General features: G+C 34.0%; 18 protein-coding genes across 18 annotated transcripts; 14 read left to right on the top strand and 4 right to left on the bottom strand.

Moving 5' to 3' along the window:
• Nucleotides 1-49: 49 nt before the first annotated feature.
• Nucleotides 50-1063, top strand: NAEGRDRAFT_67653 (uncharacterized protein; the record flags this gene model as incomplete). The annotated part of the gene is made up of 1 exon (XM_002677181.1): nt 50-1063. One exon carries the CDS (start codon nt 50-52, stop codon nt 1061-1063), a length of 1014 nt encoding a protein of 337 aa, XP_002677227.1.
• Nucleotides 1064-1902: 839 nt separating this feature from the next.
• On the top strand, nt 1903-2319 carry NAEGRDRAFT_67652 (uncharacterized protein; the record flags this gene model as incomplete). Its single annotated transcript, XM_002677180.1, has 1 exon — nt 1903-2319. One exon carries the CDS (start codon nt 1903-1905, stop codon nt 2317-2319), a length of 417 nt encoding a protein of 138 aa, XP_002677226.1.
• Nucleotides 2320-2458: 139 nt separating this feature from the next.
• Nucleotides 2459-3241, top strand: NAEGRDRAFT_67651 (uncharacterized protein; the record flags this gene model as incomplete). The annotated part of the gene is made up of 1 exon (XM_002677179.1): nt 2459-3241. One exon carries the CDS (start codon nt 2459-2461, stop codon nt 3239-3241), a length of 783 nt encoding a protein of 260 aa, XP_002677225.1.
• A 187-nt stretch (nt 3242-3428) lies between these two features.
• NAEGRDRAFT_79773 (uncharacterized protein) lies at nt 3429-4454 on the top strand (the record flags this gene model as incomplete). The annotated part of the gene is made up of 1 exon (XM_002677178.1): nt 3429-4454. The coding sequence occupies one exon, from the start codon at nt 3429-3431 to the stop codon at nt 4428-4430; it is 1002 nt and encodes a 333-aa protein (XP_002677224.1). The 3' UTR covers nt 4431-4454.
• Nucleotides 4455-4744: 290 nt separating this feature from the next.
• NAEGRDRAFT_67649 (uncharacterized protein) lies at nt 4745-5604 on the top strand (the record flags this gene model as incomplete). The annotated part of the gene is made up of 2 exons (XM_002677177.1): nt 4745-5353; nt 5398-5604. The coding sequence occupies 2 exons, from the start codon at nt 4745-4747 to the stop codon at nt 5602-5604; spliced, it is 816 nt and encodes a 271-aa protein (XP_002677223.1).
• A 246-nt stretch (nt 5605-5850) lies between these two features.
• Nucleotides 5851-6936, top strand: NAEGRDRAFT_67648 (uncharacterized protein; the record flags this gene model as incomplete). The annotated part of the gene is made up of 1 exon (XM_002677176.1): nt 5851-6936. One exon carries the CDS (start codon nt 5851-5853, stop codon nt 6934-6936), a length of 1086 nt encoding a protein of 361 aa, XP_002677222.1.
• Nucleotides 6937-7560: 624 nt separating this feature from the next.
• Nucleotides 7561-8433, top strand: NAEGRDRAFT_67647 (uncharacterized protein; the record flags this gene model as incomplete). Its single annotated transcript, XM_002677175.1, has 1 exon — nt 7561-8433. The coding sequence occupies one exon, from the start codon at nt 7561-7563 to the stop codon at nt 8431-8433; it is 873 nt and encodes a 290-aa protein (XP_002677221.1).
• Nucleotides 8434-8917: 484 nt separating this feature from the next.
• NAEGRDRAFT_49123 (uncharacterized protein) lies at nt 8918-9823 on the top strand (the record flags this gene model as incomplete). Its single annotated transcript, XM_002677174.1, has 1 exon — nt 8918-9823. The coding sequence occupies one exon, from the start codon at nt 8918-8920 to the stop codon at nt 9821-9823; it is 906 nt and encodes a 301-aa protein (XP_002677220.1).
• A 101-nt stretch (nt 9824-9924) lies between these two features.
• NAEGRDRAFT_33704 (uncharacterized protein) lies at nt 9925-10323 on the bottom strand (the record flags this gene model as incomplete). The annotated part of the gene is made up of 1 exon (XM_002677070.1): nt 9925-10323. One exon carries the CDS (start codon nt 10321-10323, stop codon nt 9925-9927), a length of 399 nt encoding a protein of 132 aa, XP_002677116.1.
• Nucleotides 10324-12333: 2010 nt separating this feature from the next.
• Nucleotides 12334-12633, bottom strand: NAEGRDRAFT_33586 (uncharacterized protein; the record flags this gene model as incomplete). The annotated part of the gene is made up of 1 exon (XM_002677069.1): nt 12334-12633. A coding segment is annotated over one exon (300 nt), but the record flags the coding sequence as incomplete, so codon positions are not given.
• Nucleotides 12634-13015: 382 nt separating this feature from the next.
• NAEGRDRAFT_49121 (uncharacterized protein) lies at nt 13016-14035 on the top strand (the record flags this gene model as incomplete). The annotated part of the gene is made up of 1 exon (XM_002677173.1): nt 13016-14035. One exon carries the CDS (start codon nt 13016-13018, stop codon nt 14033-14035), a length of 1020 nt encoding a protein of 339 aa, XP_002677219.1.
• A 373-nt stretch (nt 14036-14408) lies between these two features.
• Nucleotides 14409-17146, top strand: NAEGRDRAFT_79771 (uncharacterized protein; the record flags this gene model as incomplete). Its single annotated transcript, XM_002677172.1, has 1 exon — nt 14409-17146. One exon carries the CDS (start codon nt 14409-14411, stop codon nt 17121-17123), a length of 2715 nt encoding a protein of 904 aa, XP_002677218.1. The 3' UTR covers nt 17124-17146.
• An 839-nt stretch (nt 17147-17985) lies between these two features.
• NAEGRDRAFT_67642 (uncharacterized protein) lies at nt 17986-18900 on the top strand (the record flags this gene model as incomplete). The annotated part of the gene is made up of 1 exon (XM_002677171.1): nt 17986-18900. The coding sequence occupies one exon, from the start codon at nt 17986-17988 to the stop codon at nt 18898-18900; it is 915 nt and encodes a 304-aa protein (XP_002677217.1).
• A 140-nt stretch (nt 18901-19040) lies between these two features.
• NAEGRDRAFT_67641 (uncharacterized protein) lies at nt 19041-19442 on the top strand (the record flags this gene model as incomplete). The annotated part of the gene is made up of 1 exon (XM_002677170.1): nt 19041-19442. The coding sequence occupies one exon, from the start codon at nt 19041-19043 to the stop codon at nt 19440-19442; it is 402 nt and encodes a 133-aa protein (XP_002677216.1).
• Nucleotides 19443-19547: 105 nt separating this feature from the next.
• NAEGRDRAFT_36679 (uncharacterized protein) lies at nt 19548-20489 on the top strand (the record flags this gene model as incomplete). The annotated part of the gene is made up of 3 exons (XM_002677169.1): nt 19548-19672; nt 19829-19944; nt 20072-20489. The coding sequence occupies 3 exons, from the start codon at nt 19548-19550 to the stop codon at nt 20305-20307; spliced, it is 477 nt and encodes a 158-aa protein (XP_002677215.1). The 3' UTR covers nt 20308-20489.
• A 324-nt stretch (nt 20490-20813) lies between these two features.
• On the top strand, nt 20814-21701 carry NAEGRDRAFT_33611 (uncharacterized protein; the record flags this gene model as incomplete). The annotated part of the gene is made up of 1 exon (XM_002677168.1): nt 20814-21701. One exon carries the CDS (start codon nt 20814-20816, stop codon nt 21699-21701), a length of 888 nt encoding a protein of 295 aa, XP_002677214.1.
• Nucleotides 21702-21713: 12 nt separating this feature from the next.
• Nucleotides 21714-24641, bottom strand: NAEGRDRAFT_79768 (uncharacterized protein; the record flags this gene model as incomplete). The annotated part of the gene is made up of 4 exons (XM_002677068.1): nt 21714-22709; nt 22753-22905; nt 22950-24115; nt 24170-24641. 4 exons carry the CDS (start codon nt 24639-24641, stop codon nt 21747-21749), a joined length of 2754 nt encoding a protein of 917 aa, XP_002677114.1. The 3' UTR covers nt 21714-21746.
• A 371-nt stretch (nt 24642-25012) lies between these two features.
• Nucleotides 25013-26275, bottom strand: NAEGRDRAFT_67637 (uncharacterized protein; the record flags this gene model as incomplete). The annotated part of the gene is made up of 1 exon (XM_002677067.1): nt 25013-26275. One exon carries the CDS (start codon nt 26273-26275, stop codon nt 25013-25015), a length of 1263 nt encoding a protein of 420 aa, XP_002677113.1.
• Nucleotides 26276-26865: the final 590 nt, after the last annotated feature.

The following is a 26865-nucleotide window of genomic DNA, read 5'->3' as shown; positions in this document are numbered from 1 at the left end:
TTAATAGAATTTCGCACACAAATGGTTCGTTTTTTTCAAGGACAAAAAAATGTCGAAACATCAACACCACAATGTACAGCAAATGGTTGGAACATCCTCGCCGATGCTCTTTCACACTAGTAATTTGAATGAATCGGAAATGAAACAACATGGATTACATCCCTCAAAATTATTAGCCACATCATCCTCTTCAACATCAACCTTTGAGGAGAAGAGAACACTTGTCATGATTCATGGTTGGCTTCAAAATGCACAAGTATTTGAGAGAAAGACTTTGGAATTTAGAAAGTATCATTTTGAGAGAGGAAATTTACCAATTCAAAACTTTGTTTATCCAAATGCACCTTTTGTAGCTGACATTCCACCCAATACTAAGGTAGCAAGTATTGTCATGGGAACATCTTCGGAGGTCAATAAGAAACCAAAAGAATGTTTCAGAAGTTGGGGATTAGGACGAGATGGAGGGAAAGTTCATCACGGATGGAGACAATGTATGAATTATTTGATTAGATTCATTGGAAAACGAAGGAGAGAAGGACATATCATTGAAGGTCTATTAGGATTCTCACAGGGAGGAATGATCACCTCAATTCTGTCAACCTTAATATCCCTCGAATTTTATGGATTATTGAATAGAGATAATTTACCACCTTCATTATTTGAAAAGTCAGGGGAGGATCCAGACGAAACCAACTTTGATGATATTATCGAGGGAATTAGAAAAGTTTTCTTTAATCTTGATGAGAATGGAAATAAGAAGTGTAATTTAAAGTTTATAATTTTGATTGGAGCTTTCAGACCTTCATCGATACAAGTCTCAGAACTTTTGAATGTATTACTCATGAGAGGTCTCAAAATTGCTCCATGTTTTGTAAATATTCACCTCATTGGTTTACAAGATGACATTGTAAAACCAGTTGACTCTCAGAATTTTGCTGAAGATTGTTTTTGCAGAGAAACATCACTTATATTAACCCACAATGATAAACATATTCTCCCTTGTAAAGATGAAGATGGTTTAGATACACCTCAATTTCATAGATTTATTAGATCAGCTCTGTAAATAAAAACATATCATTGATTCTCATTATTCCAATAAAATGACTCTTTGATGTCAACTGAGTGAGGGAGGAATCAACAGAGAGAATCGAATTTGATTACAAACATGATTTTTAAGCAAGAGATAATTCAAATATTTTGATGAGGAATAACACAATACGATGTTGAAAGGAGATGAAACTATGGAATCGTGACTAGTCAGTGAGAATCTTCACACAGTTGTTAGTTAACTTCTTCTTTGGGTTTTAGAATGGAGAACTAGTTCTGTACATAGTGATAACTGTTTGTATGGAATAGGAAGCAACTCAACACCAATACAGGAACATCCTATTTATCCAGCAGCTGCCTTTTTAAAAAATGTTGTTCATCCATTCTAATATTACATCATCTTATAAATTACAATTATTCGAATTGAACACAATAGACAACATCTGGCAGTGTATTCTCATTGTAACAAAAGTCACAACCAACCAATAGGATGAAGAGTCCATTCAAAAGATATATTATTCGAAACGTTATCCTAATGTGTATTTGCAGAATCTGACTAATGTTGGTTTAAAATGGTTTGTTTATTTTCGTTACCGTCATCTATCCTTTACACTAGGGCCCCAGCATCCACACATGTGCACTCTACTCGAAATTTGGAGAATGGGAGAATCTCCCATCACATTTAATCCTCACAAAAAAAAAGATTAAAATCAAGTTCTGACAACTGGCAACTACCAGATTCTAAGCACAGGTTATTAATATCTGCATACCAACATTTTCAAATATACCCAGGTTGATTGAATTCAACTGATTAACCAATTAACTGCCTTTCTATTACTTTCGTCTACTTTCGAAATGGGTAACACTAATTCAGCAAGAAAGAACCATAGGTCAGCAGCTGGTAACTCTCGACCAGAATCCATAGCCGGCTCACCAGAATACTCTCTCTTCCAACAACCTCTCAACAGCAGCAACCTGTCAGATGCCAAAAACCTCACTTCTCCTTCCAAACAACACAAACAACACAAATCAATATCAACTGGTCTTTTATTTGGTCATAATAATCATCACTCCAACAATATCAATGGTAGGGATATCATTCTACCTGTCAATGAAATGTTCGTTGTCGTTTCTGCACCAACAACACCATCACACAACAATAACAACAATACCAAACATAACACCAACAATAACAATACACATATATCGAGTCAATCAAAGATGATTCCTCATCATCATTCTCATCATCACCAATCATTCGCATCATCATAAGAAGAAGGTCAAAATTACGAATATTTTAAAAAAGCGCGGGAATAAGAACAAGGAAAATACGCAACAACAACCAACAAGACAATCATTGCAACAACCAACAACGACAAATCATCAGCAGCATGTGATGAGTACAACAACTATGGAACAGAGAGGAAAGAGTCCACGTAAGAAGAAAAATGATCAGATGGCGATGGAGAGAGGAAGAGCAGTCTCTGCTACACCAACCTATTATAATCATAATCGTGATGTGAATAATAATCATTCATCATCGGCAGCAACTACTTTTAATACGGCCACATCTGCTGCTAGTTGTACATTTCATGAGGAGATGGGAACGAGTGAATGTTCTGATGATTGTTGTTCTGAAGTGATTGGACATTTTGATGATGAAGCATCAATGCCAAATAATGAAAATGATAATAATAGTACTAATTCTGCAGATTTTGAGGAACAATCGAGTAGTTTTAGAAGATTAAGTTTGATGGGAACGTGTGATGATGATATCATGTTTGATTCAATGATGTATAATCAGAGTCATTATTATTCATCGTTTACTGTGAATGGTGGTGGAGCTGTTGTTGGTGGTGGAATGAGTAGCTACTATTCGAATGGTTGTGGAATGTATGAAGATGATGATATGCCAAGTGCACCAACTAGTTTAACACCTTCGAATTATTCATCCTCTTCGAATAGATTTGGTGCTAATTCACTTAGTTCTGTAAATAATAGTCAATCGAGTTTGAGCATGATTGGACAATGTGCAAGAATGATGAAATCTAATGTAAATACCAATTCGAATCAAGAAATGAGACCAAAGAGCAGTGGCTCCCTACCAACAGTTAATTCATTATCAAGACAATCTTATAATGATCAATCTATTGCTGCCTTAAAAGATTTAATAAATGTAAATATTGGAGTGTAAAATATTAATCATTCTTGTGAATCATCATGTTGTAAAGATATTATCGGAATTTAAAGTAAAAAAAATGTACTCAGAACCAGAGAACCCAATCGCCACTCACAATGTTGAATTATCGGAATTGATCAAGAAATGTCCTCACATTGCTCATTTAGATCCGGAAGAACAGGAGAAATTAGTGAAGGAAATGATGGCCACTCCATCAAAGCTTCCTTCTCATCATCAGGATTTAATTCCAACTATTGGTCAATGTCCAGTGATGAAAGGAGAGGAAGGCTCATCATCTGAAGAGGGTTCTTCATCTTCTGCTTTGAAATGTCCTTATCAAGCTACTTCAAATAATAATGATAGAAGTTTGAAGGCTTCCGATTTTAAATGTTCTCGATGCAATGCCTATTTGGTTGGCTGTATGTCTTCAAAGAATGAGTCAGTGTGTAAATTCTGTTTTAAAATGTTTGTTGAGGAAAAGGATGGATATGAGAGTGATTCGTTCAAACAACACTTGACTGATAGTTACGTTGAAATATTATTTGAGAGAAATGATCCAAATATTTCAACCTATTCGGAGGAAGAGTTTAAAATTAAAAAGATTGAACACTATATTAATTTAGCTCAACAGGAATATTTATTGAACAAGTATTGTGATATGAATTGGATGGAGAAGGCAAGAGAAATTGCATTGAAGGAAATTTGCTTCAAGAGTTTATCCGAATCGAATATTTCTGCTGGACTGGCTGTTATGTTTTGTGGAATTTCTGGAAAATTAAGTGATATTTACCAAAATCATTCAGTGGACTTGGAAAAAGTGAAGAATATGCTTAAAGAAACTGTATCCATGATGGAGGATGTTGCCAAATATCAAACATTTGACAGGGAAATTATGGATGCGCTAGCAGTGACGATAATCAAATTGGGAGATGTTCACTTGTACAAACTAAAGAATTATGATACTGCCATGGAAATTTATCAAAGAATTCTTACTGAACACTCAAATAATTTAGAGAGCTCCATTATTGCCAATGCCAAAATTGGAGATTTACATCTTGTAAATAATAGAGCTGCCGAGGCACACAAGCAATATCAAACTGCCCTCGAACTCATTCAGAAATTAATGGAAGAAACTGGTGTCAATTCACATCCTCTTCTCAAGTGGGTCGAAATCAAATTGAAAAAGACTTCAATGATGATCTAATTTTCAAATATAAAGATTATCATGAAAAACTCAAGTGCACTATAATTGAAATTGGATATGTTTTAATGTTTTATTGTTTTCCATGGAGCTCAAATCTCTCCATTGTAAAACCTTCAAATTAACTGAAAATCAAGTCGGGCCGAAATTGAATGCAATTAGCAGCAGATAATTCAATCACAAAAAAAGCGAAATCATCACACAGATGTTTTAAACTGTTTTAAATACTCCTCAAAATCATTAATCCAAACCGATATTAAATATTGAAGAATATATTATCAATTCAAATAATTGTAAACATATACTATACTTGCAAAATGTTATTATTTAAATTGAACAGAATATTATTAAATACCCAATCCGGATCATCACTTCCAAGAGATACCTTTGGAAGAGTTCCCAATAATTTATATCAAATATTAAAACTTTCCCGAAAGGCTTCACTGAAAGAAATTAAAACAGCCTTTGTTGGCTTAGCAAAACAATATCATCCAGATAATAGGAATGGAGGTGATCAGGAATTATTCAGACAATTAAACGAAGCCTATAAGGTTCTTTCCGATCCAGCTAAAAGAGCAGAATATGATTTTGAAATTCAACAAGATGAGGAAGCCTTCCGATTGGAAGAACAATTCAAACAAGATGACTATTCTAAATTATTTGGTAATAAGAGACAACGAGTGAGGACTGTAAATTTGAGTGAGGAGGATAAACAACGATTTATGGAAATGATGAAGAAGAAAAAGGTGGAAAACTTTGAGCATATGAAGAGAAATCATGAACACATGTTTGTTGATTTGAAGAAACAGAAGAAGAGTCCTTGGAAATTGGTTGTACTATTACTTGGAGGAATTACATTACTTTGGAGTGTGAAATTGACAATGTGGTATAATTCAGTGTACAAAAATTGGAAAACGACAGATGAGGTAAGTCTTTAAGAAATGTGAAATTTACTCATTGAATTAAATAGATCATTGATGTAGTTCATCCATTTGCTAATGATACCGAATCAAATGTTCAGAGAAGTATTGACGTTCCACGCAATATTAAGAATATGCTTATTCAATATCAAGATAAACAATACATTGATGCCAAATATTATAAACAATCCATTAATTCTGAAAACTCAACTACTAACCCTTCCTCCTCTAGTAGCAGTGCAGAACAATCCAAATAAAGGAGCTTTTTTCTCAGTATAATAGTTCTGTTCTTTGGCGATATCTGTTCTATTAGATGATATCTTCACACCTAAAAAATGATTCCACACCAAGGGTCAAAAGAGATCAGATCATCAACCTTAATAGATTTGGATCATCGAAATAATTTATTAGATTATTTTCAATTTGAAATTAAAACACTGTACGGAGAATGTATTGTGATCGATTCCGAGATTGGAATTAGTGATTTTGAAAGTGTGAAAAGAATGGCCATGATACAATTAAATATTCAATCATCACATGACGCATCTGATTATTCTTTAGTGAATGAAAATGGTCATTACATATCGGATACAGATTTTGTTAAAGATTATACTTCAAAACGAGAGGAACACTCATCAAATATTATACCCTTAATGCTTGTGAAAAATGATTCGCTCTTCTCAAAGGCATGGTTCTGGATGGTTGTTCAAGGAACTTGCTCAATCACACTAACACTTGCTAACAAGTACTTGTCAATGAACTTTTCATCACCTCTACTTGTCATTATGATTCAGAATGTAGTTTCACTCTTATTCTTTGTGATATTCAATCATGTTGGGGTTTTCCCATTCAAATATCCAATGTGGAGAGATTTCGCCTATCAGTTACCCTCTAGCATGTTCTTTGTTTTGTTGACATGGACATCTCTGGAAGGTTTAAGGTTGACAAGTGTGAGTTTGTTCACAATTATTAGAAATTTAGTGCCCATGATAACTGCCATTCTGGATATGACAGTTTTTGGATATTCCATAGATTTCCAAGTTGTTAGTTCTCTAATATCAATATTCCTTGGAGGAGTATTTTACAGTATTTATGACTTTAGTCTTGATTGGCAAGGATTTCATTGGATTATTCTCAATACTTGTTGCTCTGTGGCTATTCCAATGATTGAAAAACGGTTGTTGTACAATTATCTTCAAGGTCAAACTCCTGCTGGAATGAATTTCACAAGAAATCTCTTGTCAATTCCATTGCTGATGATAATTCTCATGGTTAAAGATGACATGTTGTCCATAACAAACTCTTTTCAACTATTGAACTCTCCATTCATTTGGTTTTCACTTTTAATGACCTCTGCTTTTGGTTTCTTCATTGGATTATCTTATTTTTTCCTTCTTCGATTGACATCTAACACTTCCATATCCATTGCAAATACCACCTACAAATTATTAACCCTGCTCATTAGCTTTGCTTTTTTCGGAGTCTCATTCAGTCTCTTCGGATGGATAGGAATAATTTTGAGTTTCCAAGGTGTCTTCTTCTTTAGTATCCACTCCAGAAAATCTCCACCAAAGAATAAAAGTAAATAATTCCTAAAATTTAATTTTAATCGGCAAATCTTCTAGAATTAATTTCGCCTCTTCTTCCATACATACGACATTAAAAGAATATTTGATGATAATAATAATTTTAAAATTAATTATTGCAACAATCACAAATTTTCCGAACCATCATTAATCTCCAAGTTTTCTACCTTGTCCCGGAAAAGGCTTCTTCTCTGGTTCACTCTTATTATCCTTCTTCTTATCTTTCTTATCTTCCGTTTTGGTTTGATTATTTTTTTGTTGTTGCTGAGTATTGGAAGCTTTGGTGGTTTTTGTATAAACCACACGAGACATTTTTTTGAATATGAAATTAAAAAATTTTAAAACATTAAACCTTGAACTTGAATATAATTCATTGAACTTGAATGTTCAAGGTTTGTATTAGGTGAACTTTATCAATTTTCCTTTTTAAATTCGAAAACCACAACATTTTGAGGATTCATGATCACTTTAAAGGCCAGTAAATATGGCTGTCGATTTGTAGCATATGGATCACCAACTCTTCTGTGCTATAACCAGCACAAAAAAATTGAGCGGACCCAATTGATTTGGGTCTACTTCGATTTTTATTTCTCACCGTTCATGCAGTCAAAGTTTTAAAAAATAAAAATGTGTGATGAGGAGATTGTTACAGTTACCCTTATTGATTTTAATATGACAATAAATCAGCGCGATGAAGATGTTCCGATGAATCAACGAGGGAATGAACAATTGTTGATGACTTGGTTGAAGAATAAATTAACTTTAAGAAAAATTAAGAGTTTTTCTCTGAATAATGGCCTCAGAAAGCCTATTCAAATTATTGAATACAAAACATGGAATGTGAATGATATGGATGTTTCCTGTGATTTGAAAATATCGTACCGATTAGATTGTATATTGGCTTGTACAGAGAGATTGATTTATGTTTTGGATCGGAAAACAAAGCAATTAATTAATAGAGTAGAATTAGAATTTGAATATATGAATTCAGTTGTGAATGATCGAGAGGATGCGTTCTTCTTGATGGTTTGGATAGATGAGGAAGATGCTAAGGGAATGTTGATGAAGTTTAATTTGCACTCATTGTTAATGGGAGGTAAATTATCTAATTCATTATGGAAAACAGAATTAGATTGTGCAACGTATGGAATGGCCACATGTGATTTGAATGGAGAACTGGTCTTGCTGACCTCCAAGAAAATTGATGTTGAAACACTGAGACAGATCAGATGTAGAGATGGTCAAATAGTGAAAGTTGAAACTCCCCTAATACTTCGAAACAGTTCTGCTTTTGAGGTTACTTCCAAAAATCAATTCATTTGCTGTCATTGTTCCAATAAGTTGGAGGTTTTTCAACAGAGCGAGAAACAGGAATGGACTTCTTTACACTATATGACTCTTTCGGATTATGTTGGAAATTACACCTCTTATAACATGTTTGCAATGATTTATGAGAGAAATTCAGGGAATATATTTGCTACAATACCATTTGGAACATAATACTTTGCTAGTGCTGCAACCCAAATGTGAATACGATATCAGGGAAGGATTCAATGTTATTTACAAGGAGAAAAAGATTGGAAAAACCAAGTGGAATATGTATTGATTGGAAAAGTGGTCAATTATTAATTGCAATTACAACATCAATTGAAATTTACGAATGAAACAAATACTATTTTAGAAACTTTGTGGATTTTTGTTGTACTTGTTTAGAATAACTATTCCTATCAAAAATCTTAATTATGTACACAAAAACAATAGTAGTTGCAACATGAAGCAAATCAAAAAGCATGTATGATGTGTCCATCATCACTGACTCACAACCACCCCTTTTAACCAACCAATCACACAAGACACGTAACAGTTCATCATGTTGTAAAACTAAAAAAAATGAAACGACATCTCCGTGTCCATGTAGGAAGAGTTATCTCAACAAATTATTTCATGATGGTTGCAAACCAGTAAGAATTTATCACCCTCCATAATGATGAGCAATAGACAACCATGGTTATTGGATTCATACTGCATTCGTAATAGATTAAACAAGACAATTTTCACACATCAACAACAATTGCTACATTATTCAACAATTGTAAATAATAATCCAAATAACAATCAAAATGATGAGGAAAAAAGAAAATCCTCATCTTCACAAGCTAGAATTATTTTAATATTAATGGGATTGGCTCTGTGTGTACTTGACGGATCATTGTATTATACTCAATATGATCAACTTGAACATTCGAACATTATTGAGGAAGGAAATTTAACAGATGGTAAATTGTGTAAAAATGTTGGAAAGATTAATTCAAACAAGGTGCTGAAATTGGATGATTCAATCGAAAGTCAAGAACCAGTTTTGATTTATGAAATCTCAAAAGATAGTGGAAAGATCTTGTTTGTTAAAAGCAGGAGAAGAGAGCGATTGAGATGTTATAGTAGTGATCTGGAGGTGAAATTTGCTTTTGGCATTCCATCTAAAGAATGGTTCGATTCTAATAATGATTTAACTGAAAGTTTAAAGGTTGAACTCTTACCCAATTGCAAAATAGTCATGGGACCAACCAAAGAATACTCTGAAAATATTAGAGACTATAACGGTCATATTGAAACAGTAATGAGAATGAATCGAGACAGCAATATTAAATTCCAACCCATTATAAAGCTGTTTGCATTGTTTGATGCACAAATTATTCAAAAAGTTTTGAATAAGGATGATCAGGTTATACTTATTGGAAAGGTTGATCCAGAAAGAAGAGTTTTCAAATGTGAAACATTGATTTCACCAAATGAAAGGCGATTATACGATGATATCAATCATGAATTGGCAATTACTTCTGTATGTGCAGCGGTTTGTTTTGCTTTAGGAACACTTATTGGTAGTTTGTAATTTTCCCAAATAAACCTTAATAAAATTTGTAATTATTAGAAATATTAGTATTATTAGATGTTCAAGGAGTAATATCATGCTGAGGTATCATGGGGGTTGTGTTACCAATAATTTCCACAACTACATTTACCATTAACAAAATGATGGTATCTATTTGCATCTCTTACAATAATTTCAACATTCATCTCTTTGGAAATATACGTAGCAGCGTTATGACAATCATTGCAAACTCGTAGATTTATGGTTAGTAATATTTTCTTTCTGTTTGGATTTAAAACAAAGGCATGAGCTATGGCTGTTTTTTCTGCATGCTTGTGTAGAGAAGCTATTTTTTCTTCTTCTGTCATTAGTTTCGAATTAGTGACCCATCTTGTGTCTGGCTCAAACCCTGCATTGATGATTTTACGATAGATGTCTTCTCTCATTTTCTCTACTTCTTCATATCTATCGTAATCACTAGACCCAGAAATGAATTTGTATGATTTGCCATTTTCATTCATTATTTTTCTGAATCTGTTAGCTTTTTCATTCAAACCATGTAAATGTGTGACTCTATTAAAATTAAATATTAATTTTCTTTTTCTCAAATAACACAATAACTCGCCTTCCTCCCATTCAATTATTCTTTTCTTCACAGAATTCCGAATATAATATACACTGGGAAGCTTGCTTAAAGAACATCAACACAAAGTGAGGTTCCTTTTCTTGTTTAAGGTCAAATTTCCTCTTGTTTCAAAGACTTTCAACTTGGTTTTGTCCCTCACCATTTTCATAACTTTGCTCCTCTAGTCTTAAACAGTATAATCTTTAGAGCTGATTAAGTTGATTGAGGAAAACTACTTTTTATTTTTGTAAAAGTTGTTCTTGTTTCCATTTTTGAAATTATTATGATATCTTCTCTTTTCACTAATGGTAACACAATTTCTCAAATATTGAGCAACAGATGTTCTTGTTTTCATATTTGGTAAACCGACGTATTCGAAATATTGTTGGAAACATGACACATTTTGAATTGTGAATACCTCCCTTTGAAGAACATCTTCCAAAAAATCACCATTCTTTGTCTTTGGTGGGCAACCAAAGTTATTATCGTACAATCTTCCAAATTCTTCAAGAGAAAGGTCAGTATAAGATTCTACAACATTTCTCAAGAAGAATACATGGAACATAATTAGCTTACAAGAGACATTGTTTGCCACCCACGAATTGGTGCATCTGAAATCATCTGAACTATCATTAGTGGAAGATAGAGAAGGGAACTGCTTGATGACCCAAAGTTGATTTCTAATAGAGGTTTCCTCAACAACAGATGATTTAACATAATCCCAAGTTAAACCAGATGGACCCAAAACTGAAAGTTTTGGAAGGAATTCGCCAATGTTTGGACAATTTGACTTTTTACGTGAATTCTCATTGGTAACAAAGGATTTGACTTGTTCCTCAATATCTTTGAGAGCAGATGGGAACTTTTGAACCAAGTAAATCAGCCATCGGTGAAAGTACATATATCCATACAGGGCCTTGATTGAGGCATGGGTTTGACCTTTCATAATCTCAACCACCATGGTATTCATCAATTTACACAATAGATCAATATAGATTTCTGGACTGTCAAACTTATTGGATTGAGATAGTGATGGATATGACTTGGCAATACTCTTGACGGCTTGTTTTAGAGCCTCAAAGTTTCCATGTTCCTTATTAATATATATTGGAATCCATTGTTGAGTCAAAACACCCCAAACACTCTTTCTGACACTTTCATCAAAGAATGCACTTTTTGATACCAAATCTAATGGAGTAGAAATGGAGGCAACCACCCCACCATCCTTTGTTTCAAATGTTAATCCAACTCCAAGAATATCTTCTTTGTAGGTTACTTTGGAGTGGAAACAAATCAATTCTCTTTCAGTTGTCAAACTCTTGTTTTCACACAAGAGTTTCATAAAATTGGAAGAGTTGCTCACTCTCTTCAAGTCAATGAGAGATAGATAACTCAAAATATGAATCAATGTTTCATTTGGAAGGTCCTTCATCTTTTCAATCTTGTTTAATTGAACAGGTGCTTGGTGAGTAATAGTAGATGTACTGCTTGAAGGGACATTCTCATCATTTTCCTCCTTTTTGGATCTTTGTAATCGGTTCATCTTTTTTCTCTTCTTCTTTGACATTACAGAGCTCGCTTGCTTCGTCTCCTTCTCAATAAATTCTTCCAAATCCATGTCAACAACACCCTTCTCATATTGAGTTTCATCCTTTTTTTTAGTTTGTAAAGAGGGATCATATTCTGATTTGATAATTTCATCCACATTCCAATGTGGTGCTCGTGGCCAAATATTTCCCTTACTCGGATTATGTCCTATTTTGAGATTAGAATAGTCTCTTGATGATGCAATATCTTCCTTAATGTAATCTTTTTGCTGTTCTTCCTCCTCCAATAAGAAGGATTGCAACTGCAACAAGATGGACAAACAAGAATAACTGGAACTCCATCCACTGTAAGGCTCTGATGAAAAGTGAGTTCTCAACATGTCCAAACAGATCCAAGTTGGAAAGACATGATGGTGGTGAATACGAGTCGAGCAAACAACCTTGGGTGGATCTTTCGGATACGTTTCTGGGAAAACAATACTCAAATTCAATATAATTCCATGGTAACGAGATTCCTTTGGAGCCAACACTGTTGCATACCAATGAAATATATCGTTTGGCAAAGGTTGGGCATACACAGTTTCTAATGGATTATTCTCAATCTCCTTCAAGTCTCTTAACAATCGATTTTTTGCTCTCGTTGTTGATGCTGAAACCATTTTCTTGTTTTTTTTTAAGTTTGTTTTTTAAGCTATTTAACGTGATTTTAATCGCTCGCGTTGATGAAACCATGATTTGGAATTTGAAGGATCATTAATTTCCATTGCACCAAATCTTGTTGATCTAAATAAACCCCAAACGTGATTTAGAGTTGTAAGGGATGCAACACTATTAATAATACACAGATTTCGAATAATACGATGTTGCTATTAATACTCGTTCTTACTCATTTCTATATTTTTGAGAATGCTGCAATTAGCATTTTCAAATTCTTTTCAAAAGAAGTTGAGTTTACTTGCCGCATCATGTTATTATTAGAAAAACAACATTTATATAATTCAAATAATCCTTAATATATTAAAAAACAATAAAAAATTCAAAATGCGTACCTCACGACTTCTTTTAAATGCAACCTTTAATACTATAATAGAGAGCAAAGAAGCACGCCGAAAGGAACGTTTGCTGGAGATTTACTCTATCTATAACTCCCTCTCACCAGAAGAAAAAGTTAAAAAGGCATTTTCTGGAGAAATGTGGTTGGGAGCCACTAATATCTTCAAAGATGAGCAACCATTGGCAAATATCTATCATTTAGGTTACTTAGATTCTTTATCCACAAGTATTGTACCACAGCTTTCTAAAAACCATGCCATCTGGGCAAATTATCGTCTTTCAAATACTCACCACAGCACAAGCATTGAGGGAAATACTTTATCGCAAAAAGACTGCGAAATCCTCTTTGACTCATTCGGCACTTACTCTTCTGAACAACTAATGGGTGTATCACAACAAGATTTCAGTCAGATTTTGCAAAAAGAAGCAACCACAAGAGAATGTCTAGAAGTACTGTTCCACCACCATGCTTTCCAATATATTTCTAAATTAGAGGAACAACCACTAAGCCATTTTAACGAAAATCAGTTGCTTAATATTCACACCGAACTTTTTGGGAAGAGTAAATGTTATTGCAATGTTGAAGGTTTTATGGAATCGAATTATAGACTCATCCCAATTCGTGTCAAGGGTTCTGAAACTGTTAGACCCTACCCTCAGGAGGTACCTCAAATCATGAAACAATACTTTGAGTGGTTCCATTTGAATAGAGAAAGAGTTGATAATGGAATATTACATCCTGCACTCTTTTCCATTCTAGCACATTGTAAATTTCTTCATATTCACCCATTTCTGGATGGGAATGGAAGAACTGCTCGATTATTGATGAATATGATTCTTAATAGATATGGACTATTTGATATTACTGTACAAAAGAAATGCAGAACAAAATATTTGGAACTACTAGAAGAGCACCAGAATGGCCTCACCGAACCGTTTCATAATTTTATGGTCCAACAAATAATACAAACAATCAAAACTGTTTCTAAACATGCCATTGTTTATTGATCTAAATAGAGATGATACAGATTGTTGTGTTTAATAAAGATTTATATCCTTTAAGGCAGGTTACAAAGTTGATTCACCAAATGGTGTCTCAATCTTTGAGCTTTTAATTTATTTGTCTTAATTTATATATTTTATTATTTTGAGTTTTTAAAAACAAAACTGAATTATTTCAAAATATGATAATTAAAAGTTAATTTTAAAAAAATAAAGTTTGAAGGGTGTGCAATACAGAATAGTAGAAACCTTCCTTATTGTGTTCTTTGAAAAATGAAGAATATTCGATACTCTTATCGGTGAAATCCAAGCTTAGTTGCTGTCAGTGAAATCGTGAAATACGCCTGTCAAAAAGGGACATTTCAAATCACACAAAAAAATGATTTCTAAATATACGGTATCTGTTGCAGCACTAGTTTATTGCACTTTCTTGCTCTTCTATTTCACCACATCAACACAATGTGCAACCTATTCGAATCCTTCAATAACAGTGTGGGGAAGTAACATGATCGGAAATTTGGCATATCCTATTCTGAATGCTGCCAAGACACCTGTTGAATTGCAACACTTTGGAGAAATGTTTTCTAATAATTACACATGGAATGTTGCCTATGGAATGAGCAATGTTATTACCACTCCAACAGTTATAACAGGAGGTTTGACATTTACGACAGTTTTACTGTCATTTAGAAATGGTACTGATAATTCATTGATTGGACAAACTATTCTCATGGCAGGAGATAATAGTAATTCATATTTTGCATTTGCTGAAGTTCCTTATAATATTCCAAATTATGTAACTTTAGGTTACTATCGTCAGGATAAAATAGCCACCAATCCATTGAAAGATAAGGAAGTTCACAAAATCAAGTGTTGGTTTACATGTATTCTGGCCACCACAGATAATCAAGTCTATGTCCATCAATTATTTGGATTAGGTTTAGCTAAATATGATGTTCCAACAACTTTCGTCGATCCAGATTTGCAAGTATCTATCACTGCAAACATAGCTCAGGTTTATGTTGGTGGAGTATTTGGCGAACCAACTTATTTAGTCTTGATGGATAGTGGTCATATCTTTTCATGGGGTGGTTGGGGTGATGGATTAAGAGGTCACACTCCTGAAAACACTGGAACTGACTCCACACCAACACTTTTACCCAAATTACGTAATGTTCTGTCGATGAGTCTTTATAGTTATAGTGCAGCTGTCATTAATTCTACCTATCATGTATTGGTTTGGGGTTCGAATGTAGATGGAGCATTAGGAATTGGAAATACTGGAACAAGTGTCTTTTCAGAACCACAACTCCTTCCATTAGATTATTCCACTGAGAAACCGATAAAGATTACTCTTGGAGATCGTACTGGAACAATATTAACAGAGTCAAAACATGTTTATGTGTTTGGTGCAAATAATGAAGGACAAGCAAGCTCTAATCCTGCTTTTGGAGGTTCCCCTATTTATACACCCTATAATTTGACATCTGTAATTAATAGTGCTGCCACTACAAGAGGTTTAAGCGGTGAAATACTTGACATTGACAGAAGTAGTAATGCAGGTTTTTGCTTGTTTGGTATTATGGGAGCTGCTAGTTTGTTATCATGGGGAAAGGATCCTGATAGAGGAAGAACATCACCATACGATATGTATGATATAGATATTGGAGGTGATACAATTCCTTCTGAAGGATTTTTAACTCTTAATGGTTATTCCTTAATAAGTGGAAACTCTGGAAAGTTTTATGCATTTGGTGATAATTACAGAGGCCAAATGGGTTATGGGGATTACAAACAAGTTCTTCCTTCTCCTCTAACACTCAATGGTTACAATCCATTTGCAAATAATGTGAGAAATGTTTTAGTGAGATCAACTAATGGTTGCTCCTATATTAATATCAATTATGAAGGAGGAAATTCAACTCTCCACAATTGGGGTGTTTGTGCTAGTGGTACCTCATTAAACAGCAATGAAATTGTCTCTTCAACCCCTCCTCAACAAGTCAATGCAACACAATATAACAATAGTGAAATTATTGACATTCGAATTTCAGCAACCAATGGATTAATTTTGACAAGTTCAGGAAAAGTATATGGTTGGGGAAGTGGCCATGCTTATCAGTATGGTATTGATTATATATCTTCATTTCTTTTCACTCCAATTGATGTATTTTCTGAGACACCAAATTGGACTGCAAAAAAGATAGCTACTGGATATAATTTCCTTGGTATACAATTGAATAATGGAAGTATAGTGGTTAGAGGAGCTGTTGGAAATTTTGGAGCTCCTAACATGCCATCCATAGCAACTTCATGGACTGAGCTAGATATTTCCAATGCAACTAGTGCCATAGGTGAAACCCTTCAAGATTTTGCAATTTGCACCAACACATTTTATATCTTGACCAAGTCAGGAAAGGTCTTTGCTATTGGTGAAAATTCAAACTATAGAATAATCTATAGTGCTACTGTTACAACAGTTACAAATTGGACCAGATTGGAAAACGGCTTAATTGGCTCAAAGAAAATAATCAAAATTATATGTGGAAATCTTCCAGCTTTTCTTTCAGATGATGGTATTGCAATGTACTATTATTCAGGAACATCTCTTGTCAAACTAATTCCAAACTCTGAGCTAGTAGTTGATGTATCTGCTGGAGATGACAGTTCTATGGCTACACTTTACGTTACCAATAGGGGCAATATTTATGCAAGAGGTTTAAACGAATATCTTCAAGCAGCTCCCACCTCTACGAGTCTATATAATGATGAACCTGTTCTGGCACTTGCAAAACCAAATGGAAAGATACCTCTTACACTGGATTCAGGTGAGGCATTTAATGTTATTATTACTGTAGATGAATGGCAGTGTTTTGGAAAGAATGCAACAAGTGTGGATGTATGTTCTGGAAATGGTTTCTGTATTGGAATTGATTCATGTCGATGTTTTTCAAAGTACTCTGGAAGTAGATGTCACATTCCACTCTATTATCCACCAACTCCAATGGAAGATTATTATATTAATAATTTGGATAAATCTCCACCATCATTAAGATACAAAATGTCCAACAGAATTGCTAAATATTTCAAGTAACAAGTATTATAGAAATTTAAAGCAAGTAAAATTTGGAAGTTTCTTTAGGAGAAGTCTGATGTTACTTTGACTTATCCTTCTTCATTGGGGAGTTCTAATTTGTCAAAGTGTATTCATTTGTCAAACCAATGTAATTCAATACTAAGTACACTACCAAGTTCATTCCTAATACTGGTTGACCAATCACGTATTGACCTGCACTTTACAAAATCACCCAAAATTATTTTTAGAACTGCAAATTCAGTGTTGCATAAGAACTCAAGCGACAAAAAACCATCGAACAAGAAAAAAAAAACAACTCGTTTTCATTCTCTTCTGTATTAACTACAACAAGCTATTTTTGACCACACAACAAACGTGACTCAATATCCAAGCGCACTATCACCCAAAAAAACAAGCTCAACCACAAAACCACTTTAAAAAGATTACACTATATTTGAATCAATTTAAAAACATCAAACCACTATACCACTCGACTCAAATTCATCACCAACCACTCAACAAAATCTATTAGAAATGAACAGCTCTAACAACTCATTCTCCTCCTCAAGCAGTAGCCTCTCTTCTTTGAGTAGCAGTCCCTTAAACAGCAGCAACTCCAGTACTTCAAGTGCTTTAAGCTCGTCTAATTTATCCAGCCTTCGAAGCAGCAGTCGATTGAGTCTTTTTAATTCCTCAAACTTGTCCAATAACTCAAATAACAACCTCAACAACAACTCCTACTCCAACAAGCTTTGCTTTGATCACTGCTCCAAGAACCATTACTGGTTCTATGAGGATCGAAAGTACAAGTCAGAATCAGAAGAGGTTGTCTATGAACAACAATACCTTCCGGTCAACTGCCTTAGACAATGTCCTACCAATGCAAGAAGTAAACGTCGTGGGGCCAATGTGGCAGCAGGTATATTCACAGGAAGAGAAAAAGGCACCAAAGGCTCAATGTGTGGCACGCTCATGCCGATCATTATCGCAGAACCGGTCATCATTATCGTCTAATTCTTCCTCTAGAAATTATTCACTCAATATTGGTAATGAAAAGACTTCATTCTATCTGAGAACTGAGCTTAAGGAAGAATTGAAGATATTCAACGCCTTTGAAACTCGTCAAAAGCCAACTTGTGTTGTCAACGAAATGATCTTGAAGGAAAAGCAAAAGAGAGAATTGAATTTGATTAATGAAAAGTCAGAAAGTGAATTGGGAAAGACCAAGAATCAACTCGAATTTGAATTGCTCATGCAAGGTTCATCGCAAGGTGCCCAAAGAATTAGTCAAGAAGAAAATGCTGGAGGTAATTCTGTCTTTTCTGAAAGTCTCTCCTTTGAAATTGTAAAGAGACTCTTCTCTGCTGAACTCCTCAAGACTGAAATGGAAATAGGCTATTGTGCAGGTTCTAAGAAGACTGACTATAGTGTCAGAATTGGACAAAAGAAGTATGGTGTCTCTGTAACTAGAGCTTTTAACTTTTTGTCCTACAAGAGTCAATCTGGTCCTGAAGTAAATACCACCATGTCACCAAAGGTATTACGTATGCTCTTAAATAAGAAGCTCTCTGGTATTATTTCTAGTACTGAAAATGTTTACGAAGAAGATGGTTGGGAAAAGCAATTCTTGCACTGTTTCGTTCCTTCAATGGAAATTGCAAATAGTTTAAAGAGCGAATATAGAAAGATGAAATCGCAATTCAAGAGCAATACCATCTTGTTAGTTACTGTAGCTTCTGAATCTAGATCTATTTTCATGGAAGTTGCTAAGGATCATGAATCAGCCACCGTATAACTCTTTAAAATGTGTATATTAGTAAAACAAAATACAAATTATTGCATGTTAGCTCGGTTTTTTGAGACACACAAAGCTAGGCATAAACTCAATTGGAACACTTTTTGAAACTGATTGAATTCGAAAAGTGATTGAAAAAAATGATGAAGTCAATTCGTGCCAATCAAATTTCAGATAAACTTTCCAAAGAATTAAAAGACCAAGCAGATAAACTTGAGAATGACCTCCACAAGTATGTCAACAATGAGAAAAAAATTGATTCACATTTTACAAAACCTTCCTCTTCGGAAAATGAATTCACCAAAAATAGTAATTCTTCAAAAACAACAAGTACTAGAAAACGAAACAGTTTAGTGAAGAAATCAAAAGAACCAATTTCTCTCATCGTCAAATTGGTAATTGTTGGTTTTGTAATTGGTTCCTTTGTGTTGTGGTACTTTTTCCCAGGAGCTTTTCGTATTGTGTTTGGTTTTATTAAGGTATGCATTGCTACTGGAGCTCACATGGCAAGTTTATTATTCAAACTTCTTCCATTTAAATAAATTGTTTAATAATATTAATAATTGCAATTAAAGTTTGATATTTTGTAAAGGAATTTTCCAGTTACTTCTTGCATTCAATCTATTAATAAAAATAAATTAAAAAAAATGTCTACACCAGTGAAGAGAAGATTAATCAAGGATTTTAAGAAGATGTCAACCGATCCACCACAAGGGATCAGCGCTACACCTCTTGATTCCAATATTATGGAATGGAATGCTGTAATTTTCGGGTAGGTGGTTTTTACAATTTTTTGTGTTCATGTTCTTCTTTTTCGCTCTTGGTTTTTAAATCACAATTTATTGTTCTAAATTTTACGAACGTCGTTAATTATTATTATTTGATGAATTTATTGATGGTGATTAATATGAATATTTTGATCGGATAGACCTGAAGATACACCATGGGAAGGTGGAACTTTCAAACTCAGCATTTCCTTCAATGAAGACTATCCTAACAAACCACCAAAAGTAAAATTCCTCACCAAAATGTTCCATCCAAATAGTATGTATTTATCACTTGATTGGTATTAGTAATAACATTTTCCTTCGTTAAATAATTATTATTATATTCATGAATATATATTAATATTTAATATTATTTAAATAATATTCATATCATACAATTGTAGTTTATAATGATGGACAAATTTGCTTGGATATTCTTCAAAATCAATGGAGTCCAATTTATGATGTGGCTGCAATTTTAACCTCCATTCAAAGTTTGCTCACTGATCCGAATCCAAATTCACCAGCCAACAGTGAAGCAGCCAGACTTTACACTGAAAATAGAAAACTCTATGAGAGAAGAGTGAAGGAAATGGTTGAAACTTCATGGCAAGACGATGATGATGAAGAGGAAGAATAATTTCCATTCATCACACTCTCATAAAACACATTTGAACAACACTTTTTGACTTTCGGAGAGTCATCATGTAAAGTAGTAGTACAATTAATGCACCTTTTCTCTCCTGCACCACTTTTATCATCATGAGGAGATTTGAATCTTTTAACATCATTAAAAACACACAACAATAACCTTTTGTTAAATCATCATTGCATTTCAAAGAGTCCAACTCACTCATGGACCAACAAGGAACTTAAAAAACACGTGTCCCTTATTCTTCTTCTTACTCTCATCAATTGTTGATCAAACTTCTGTCGATTAGAGAGAATCTTTAAAAGAAAAAAATGGAAACAACAACGATAGCATGTTTGTTGCTCACTCTTGTGGCAATCTTGGGAGGAATTTATTATTTCTTTGTTCGATTGGCCCGAGCACAAACAACCATTTGGAAGATGAACGATTTTGCATTTATTTCTAAACAAGATTTGGAGGACTCTGATCGATTTGCCATCAAGAATAGAGACAAGATGACTGTAACAAATCCGATCTTTTTAAAAAGACATGAAACACAAGCAGAACAATATTCTGTTTTGAATGAATCTGATTTAGATTTAAGTATTGTATTTCCAGCATATAAAGAAGAGACTAGAATTAATGTTACCTTGAAGGATACTTATCAATATCTTGAAGGAAAAATTGAAAAGAATCCAAACTTTAAATGTGAGATGATTATTGTTGATGATGGAAGTACTGATAATACAATTGGTGTAACTGTTGATTTTATGAAGGAATATATTAATAGAAATAATAATATTGACATTCAACTTTTGAGATTGATCAAAAACAAAGGAAAGGGATTTGCTGTTAAACAAGGAATGATTAGAAGTAGAGGAAAATTAATTCTTTTCGCTGACAGTGACAATGCTACTGATATTAGAGATTTGGATAAATTACTGACCAAGATGGAAGAAATGAAACAACAAGGAAAATCGAAATATGGATACATGGTTGTTGGAAGTAGAAATCACCTTTTGGAAGGAGTTAAACGTGAAAGAAAGTGGTACAGAAATATTACAATGTATGGATTCCACTTTCTTGTTAATTTCGTTGCCAATATTAGAAATGTTGCTGATACACAGTGTGGATTCAAATTGATGGATAGAGAATCTGTTAGACAAGTATTACCAAATATGAAAATTGATAGATGGTGTTTCGATATTGATCTCATTCATATTTGCAATTCTTTGAATATTCCTATTCATGAACATGCTGTCAACTGGTCTGAAATTGAAGGTAGTAAGGTCAATATTTCAGGAATTATTGGTATGGCCAGAGATTTGTTCTTGGTACGAATGTTCTATACTCTTGGAATTTGGAAAGTGCAAACCAATCCAAAATTGGAGACAACCTTGTAATTTAATTATTTTACATTAAATCATTGAATATTTTTTATGGTACAATTAGTGCTCTTCTATCAGTTCTTCCAGTTTTCTGGCCATCTTGAAATAAATGTAGCTTGGATAAATTTGATCTACAGTAATATTAAAGTTCTTTGTCACTATTACAGGCTCTTCAGCCTTCTTCTTTTGAAGTGGCGTCCAATCTTCCTCAAATTCTTCTTTTGGTGAGTATTGTTGTTTGATTTCACTACTATCAATATCAGTACTTTCCAAGCTTAATGAGACACATTTGAGTATCTTTTCAGCATACTTGGAATATCTTCTCAACAAGTCGCGGTGTTGTGTATGAAGGACAGGAATAACTGGAGTTGGATTATTGGATTGATATGTTGTTGAGCTTTGAGAAATTTCAGACAAGGTGCTTCCTACAACTATGAAAATTGAGCTAATCCACAATAACCTTGGTGCTTCTCCGTGTTCTCTGGCTTCCTTCTTAATCTTATTGAGACAACTTTCTAATCTGTCTTCCAAAACGAATGTTGGTACAAGTATTCCATTTGTATCTCTAATAGATGAGTCAATCATTGGAATGTATTGAATTGCATTTTCAAAGACAGAAAATCTATAACCCTGTTCAGTAGTTTGAACTTTTTCATCCATAAAATCTAAAAGGAATTTGAAGGTACTATATACATTCGGTATTTGAGCTTGAATGAAAATGTACAAATAAGCTGGTAACATGTCATCAGCACCTCTATCAGATATTTTACCTCTCTTCTTTTCCTCAATGAAATCAATAGCTGTCACGAGTTCTTTACCAACCTCAACGAGAATTTCAAACTTTTCATGGGCTGTTGTGAATTTGGTTGATAGAGTTCTCAACTTTTTGATACAATCTTGGTATGGTTCAAAAAGTCCCATTTCATCAGTTGGAATAAATCCATCCTTTACACCAAGTTCTCTCATTGAGATGGATGAAAGGGCAAGCATTTTGAATTTATACATGTTATCTTGTTCGTGATACTGATACAGTATTGTAATAAGCAAAATGAAATTAAAAACTTACACAGAATTTGTAAATTGTAAAAAGAGTACTGTAAATTCTGCTCAGTATGTGATCTTTAAGATGGTATAGAAGTTTCTTGTGACCAAATACAGCCACAGAGTCGTTACCAATGATGTGACAGGTTTTTTCAAAAATATAGATAACAAATGAATGCTACAATGGTTAGTTCAGGAAAATAGTATTAATAAATTACTTACGAAGTCATCCAATGCATGAGGAATGTGATGTTTGGCAGCAGCTGTCGATTTGATATCACTTTGGTGATATTTCCAATTGAAAAGGTTAACAAACTTGGCGATAATTCTTGAGAGAACGTGATCGTTGGTGGCTGTAGAGAGAACGCCAAAAATAGGGGCCTCATCTCCATGTGAAATTTGAGTCACATTATCAATTGTAATTTTCGATAATTTGCGAGCCATAGAATCGTCCAGATAATTCTGAAGGGCATCTTGGATTGATTTTCTGGAAATTGGTGAAATGCTTCCATCTTGAGTTTTCTTTTCTTCAATGCATTTAGCAGTGACACCATTTGCATATTTTTCCTTCTCTATTTCAATACTATTGGCAAATATAGAGAAGAGACCGTCCCATTTCCTTGGAGTAACGAGGTCTTCTTTGGCAAGGATTGGAGTAGTGACGTGTGAAAATGAGGTAGTTCTGTCATTCTTTTCAGATTTCTTGACTTCTTCTCTAAGGAGCATAGTTGGACACTTGCTCTTTACATTTTGAATAGACCCCTTTTCAAAAATGGCTTTCTTAATATTGTTTCCATCCCATTCTCCAACAATTCTGTCACCGTTTGGTAATCTGAGAACTCCTTTTGGTCCTTGCTTTCCTCCTCTCCAATCACCTTCATAGATAGTACCATCATTGAAAATCATGGTACCAAATCCTTCCTTTTCATTATCTTTCCAATTTCCATAATATTCAGTTCCATTTTTAGTGTCGATCATTACTCCAAATCCTTCACGAACATCTCTTCTGAAACTTCCATTATATTTTGAGCCATCTAGGTAGTGCAATTCACCTTCACCATGTTTCATAATATAAGGAAGACCCTCATCAGATGAAGAAGCTGGTTTTCCAAAGAGGGAATCATTATTATTTTCACTTGAACTGGAGAATGAGAATGGATTCTTTTTCTTCTTTGGTGGAGCACTTGGAGAATTGTTGGAAGGAGAAGTAGATGAAACTGATGATCTTGGGGTTTTGAGAGAGCTACTGTTAGATGATGAAGACGGTGTATAATTTGAATAATAATATTCTGACAAAATTGATGCTTCTTCTAAAAGTTCTTCCGTAAATCCCATAACAGCACCACAATATCTATCACCATTTACGTATTGAATTACGGCTTGAATATCTTCACAAATTGATCAATGTTATTTTCACATAAAATCACAATAACAACACATACCAATACAAGGTTGTCCACAAAACCACTTTCCTGTGAATGATGAAAGACCAGGTTGCGAAATAAAACTTAACGATGGAGGAAACTCTCTTTCTGCACTGTCTGAAAATTTACATGTTCCCGATCCGTGACGTAATCCCTTCTGATTAACTTCACCATCATAAATATCACCATTATTATATTCAAATAATTCAAGTCCACAAGGAGGTTCTCTAGTTAAATTTTCTGCAGTAGGAAGCAAGAAGGAGTATGAGGAGGATGCTGCCGATGATGATGAATTAGAAGATGGTGACAATACACCACTCGTATTTGATGTTGTAGCCTCTCTTGGTAAACTCAAGGTTGAGGCTATTGCTGTGAGATCCTTACTCGAATCTCCTTTCGACAAGGAAACTGGAGAAGTATTCTGATTATTATTATTATTTGATTGTTCATTACTCGACAAACGAGTACTCTTTCTAAAGAAATTCTTCATTGTGATGATGATTAAATGAACTTCCTTTGATCAAAATCGTTCCGATCACACAAATTCTTTCCAAAAATCACACAAAATCCACCACCACAACGTTTTTTAATACTCTCCAATAAAATCAAGAGAGTTGTAAAGAGTGTAATAAAGATGAAACTCTATTTTTTTAAATAAATAATTTTTTCATTTTCGCTCCCGTAGCGTGAGCAAGTTCTTAATTTGGTAATGTTCGCTGAAAAAGCTTGTTTTGGAGAGTTTGTGATCACAAGAAGATCCAGCCAAATAGATTTGTTGCATGATGATGAAACTTTGTAATCGAATAATTATTAAAGAATGTAAGCAATTGCATTTTTACCAAAATGGAAGGAGATGTTTATTTAGTTGGTTGAAGTTGTACATGGAGTAACAACACTCAAAAAGTATGGAGCACAAACAACCTTACCCTTATTGGCACAATCAACACACCAATTGGTTGTGGTGGAGTATTGAGAAGTCAATTGAGTGAAAGTTTCCAATGGACAATATTCAGTTTGACAACCCAAATTCTTCAAAATCAAAGGAGTCAATGAAGTAGAATCGAATTGATTACCATGCATGAAACGAACAGTCTTGTTACCAGCAGCAGTTTGATACAATTCAGCAACAATGTGAGCTCCATAATTTGGTTGACCACCCAAGAAGGCATAATCAGAATCTTGATTCAATTTCAATGAACCAGTAAGAGCTTGAAGAGTAGAATCGTGAGCAGAGTAGTGAATATACTTCTTATTCAATGAGTTCATGTTTTCAATCAAAGTTTGAATCAAAACACTTGATCCTTCCTTACCCATAACATCATAACTATATAACAATGACAAGACGTCATCTCTCATTTTAAGAACTTGAGTCCAGTTATCATTAACCCACTTGATATTCAACATATTGTGAGCCTTTTGAACAATCAACAAATCAATCAAAGTGGAAATAGTCAAATCACCAGTTGTCCAACCAGTAGCAGTGTACAATTGATTAACAAAAGTTCTATTAGCATTCAAATAAGCCAAAGCCTTAGTACCAAAAGCAGTGTTATATCTCTTTTGAACAGTGTTACAATAAGTGAAACCCAACAATAAATTTTCATAATCATCAGCAACAGTGTGAATTGGAACAGCTTGTTGACCATGTGGAAGAGCCCACTTTTTCTTTCCCTTATCATTCTTAGCAAGATAATTAACAGTAGCTCTGTCACCTGTCTTATCAGGGAACAAACCTAAAGCAATAGTTTGCATGGAATTCAAAGCACGATCAAAATTAGTAGATCTGAATGAGAACATTGAAGCATTGTAATTGGCAGTAATTCCAGAAATTCTACTAGAAGCATCTTCGCTCAAATATCTTTCACGTAAATGTTCACCCAATTCTCTACATTGTTGTTGACCTAAACCAGTCAAATCACCAAGTGCCAAACCAGAAACCAATTGCCAATCAATTGGGTCGGCTGGAATCTTTGATGAAGCACTTGGAAGTCTATCACAATGTCTAGAAATAATTTGAACTTGAACGAGAGAACCATTTGGGTTGACTGGTTGGGTATTCTTCTTAGCTTGGGCAATAACGCAACCAAGAAGGAATGCAAATAAAAGTACAGCAATGCTTTTCATGTTTTTTTTTCTTGATGTGAAAATGTTTAGTGTTCGGTTGAGTGGGTTTTTAAAGAGTTACAAAATATTGATGTGTCTTGACATGGTCAAATATTTTTATTTAAGGAAAGTCAATGCTGTTGTAATGACGGTAGTTGAGGGCGGGTGGATTGACTAATTATTGAAGTTAAACACTGTTTGTGGTCAAGCTTCGAATAATGGAAAATGACCACCCCCGTAAGAAGAGGATTGTGTTAATGACTGGAGAGTGTTTGAATGAGATTTGGATTTACCATTCGGTATTGTGTTGGGTCATGCAACAAGTTTCGGTAACTTTCAAAATGAAACATAAAAAAGTAAAATGGAAGTGAGGGATAACATATGGTAGATGCAAGCGTAACTTTTCTAAAAGAGTAAGTATGTAAAATAGTTGATGAAGTTACTTTTTCAGTAATATTGCATGGAGAATCTTGAGATTGAATGTAATCAAATATAATACTTGCATATTTGCATGTACAGTTGACAATAATAGTTTACTGTAGTGTAGAATAACAAATTGCCATTAAAAAATATTAGCAATTAATACCTATACCTTAACAGTATATTGTTGA

Source organism: Naegleria gruberi (assembly GCF_000004985.1).
Source record: "Naegleria gruberi genomic scaffold NAEGRscaffold_24, whole genome shotgun sequence".
Taxonomy (NCBI): domain Eukaryota; phylum Heterolobosea; class Eutetramitea; order Acrasida; family Naegleriidae; genus Naegleria; species Naegleria gruberi.
The sequence above is the reverse complement of the archived record's forward strand: the minus strand, read 5'-3'. Positions and strand labels throughout refer to the sequence as shown.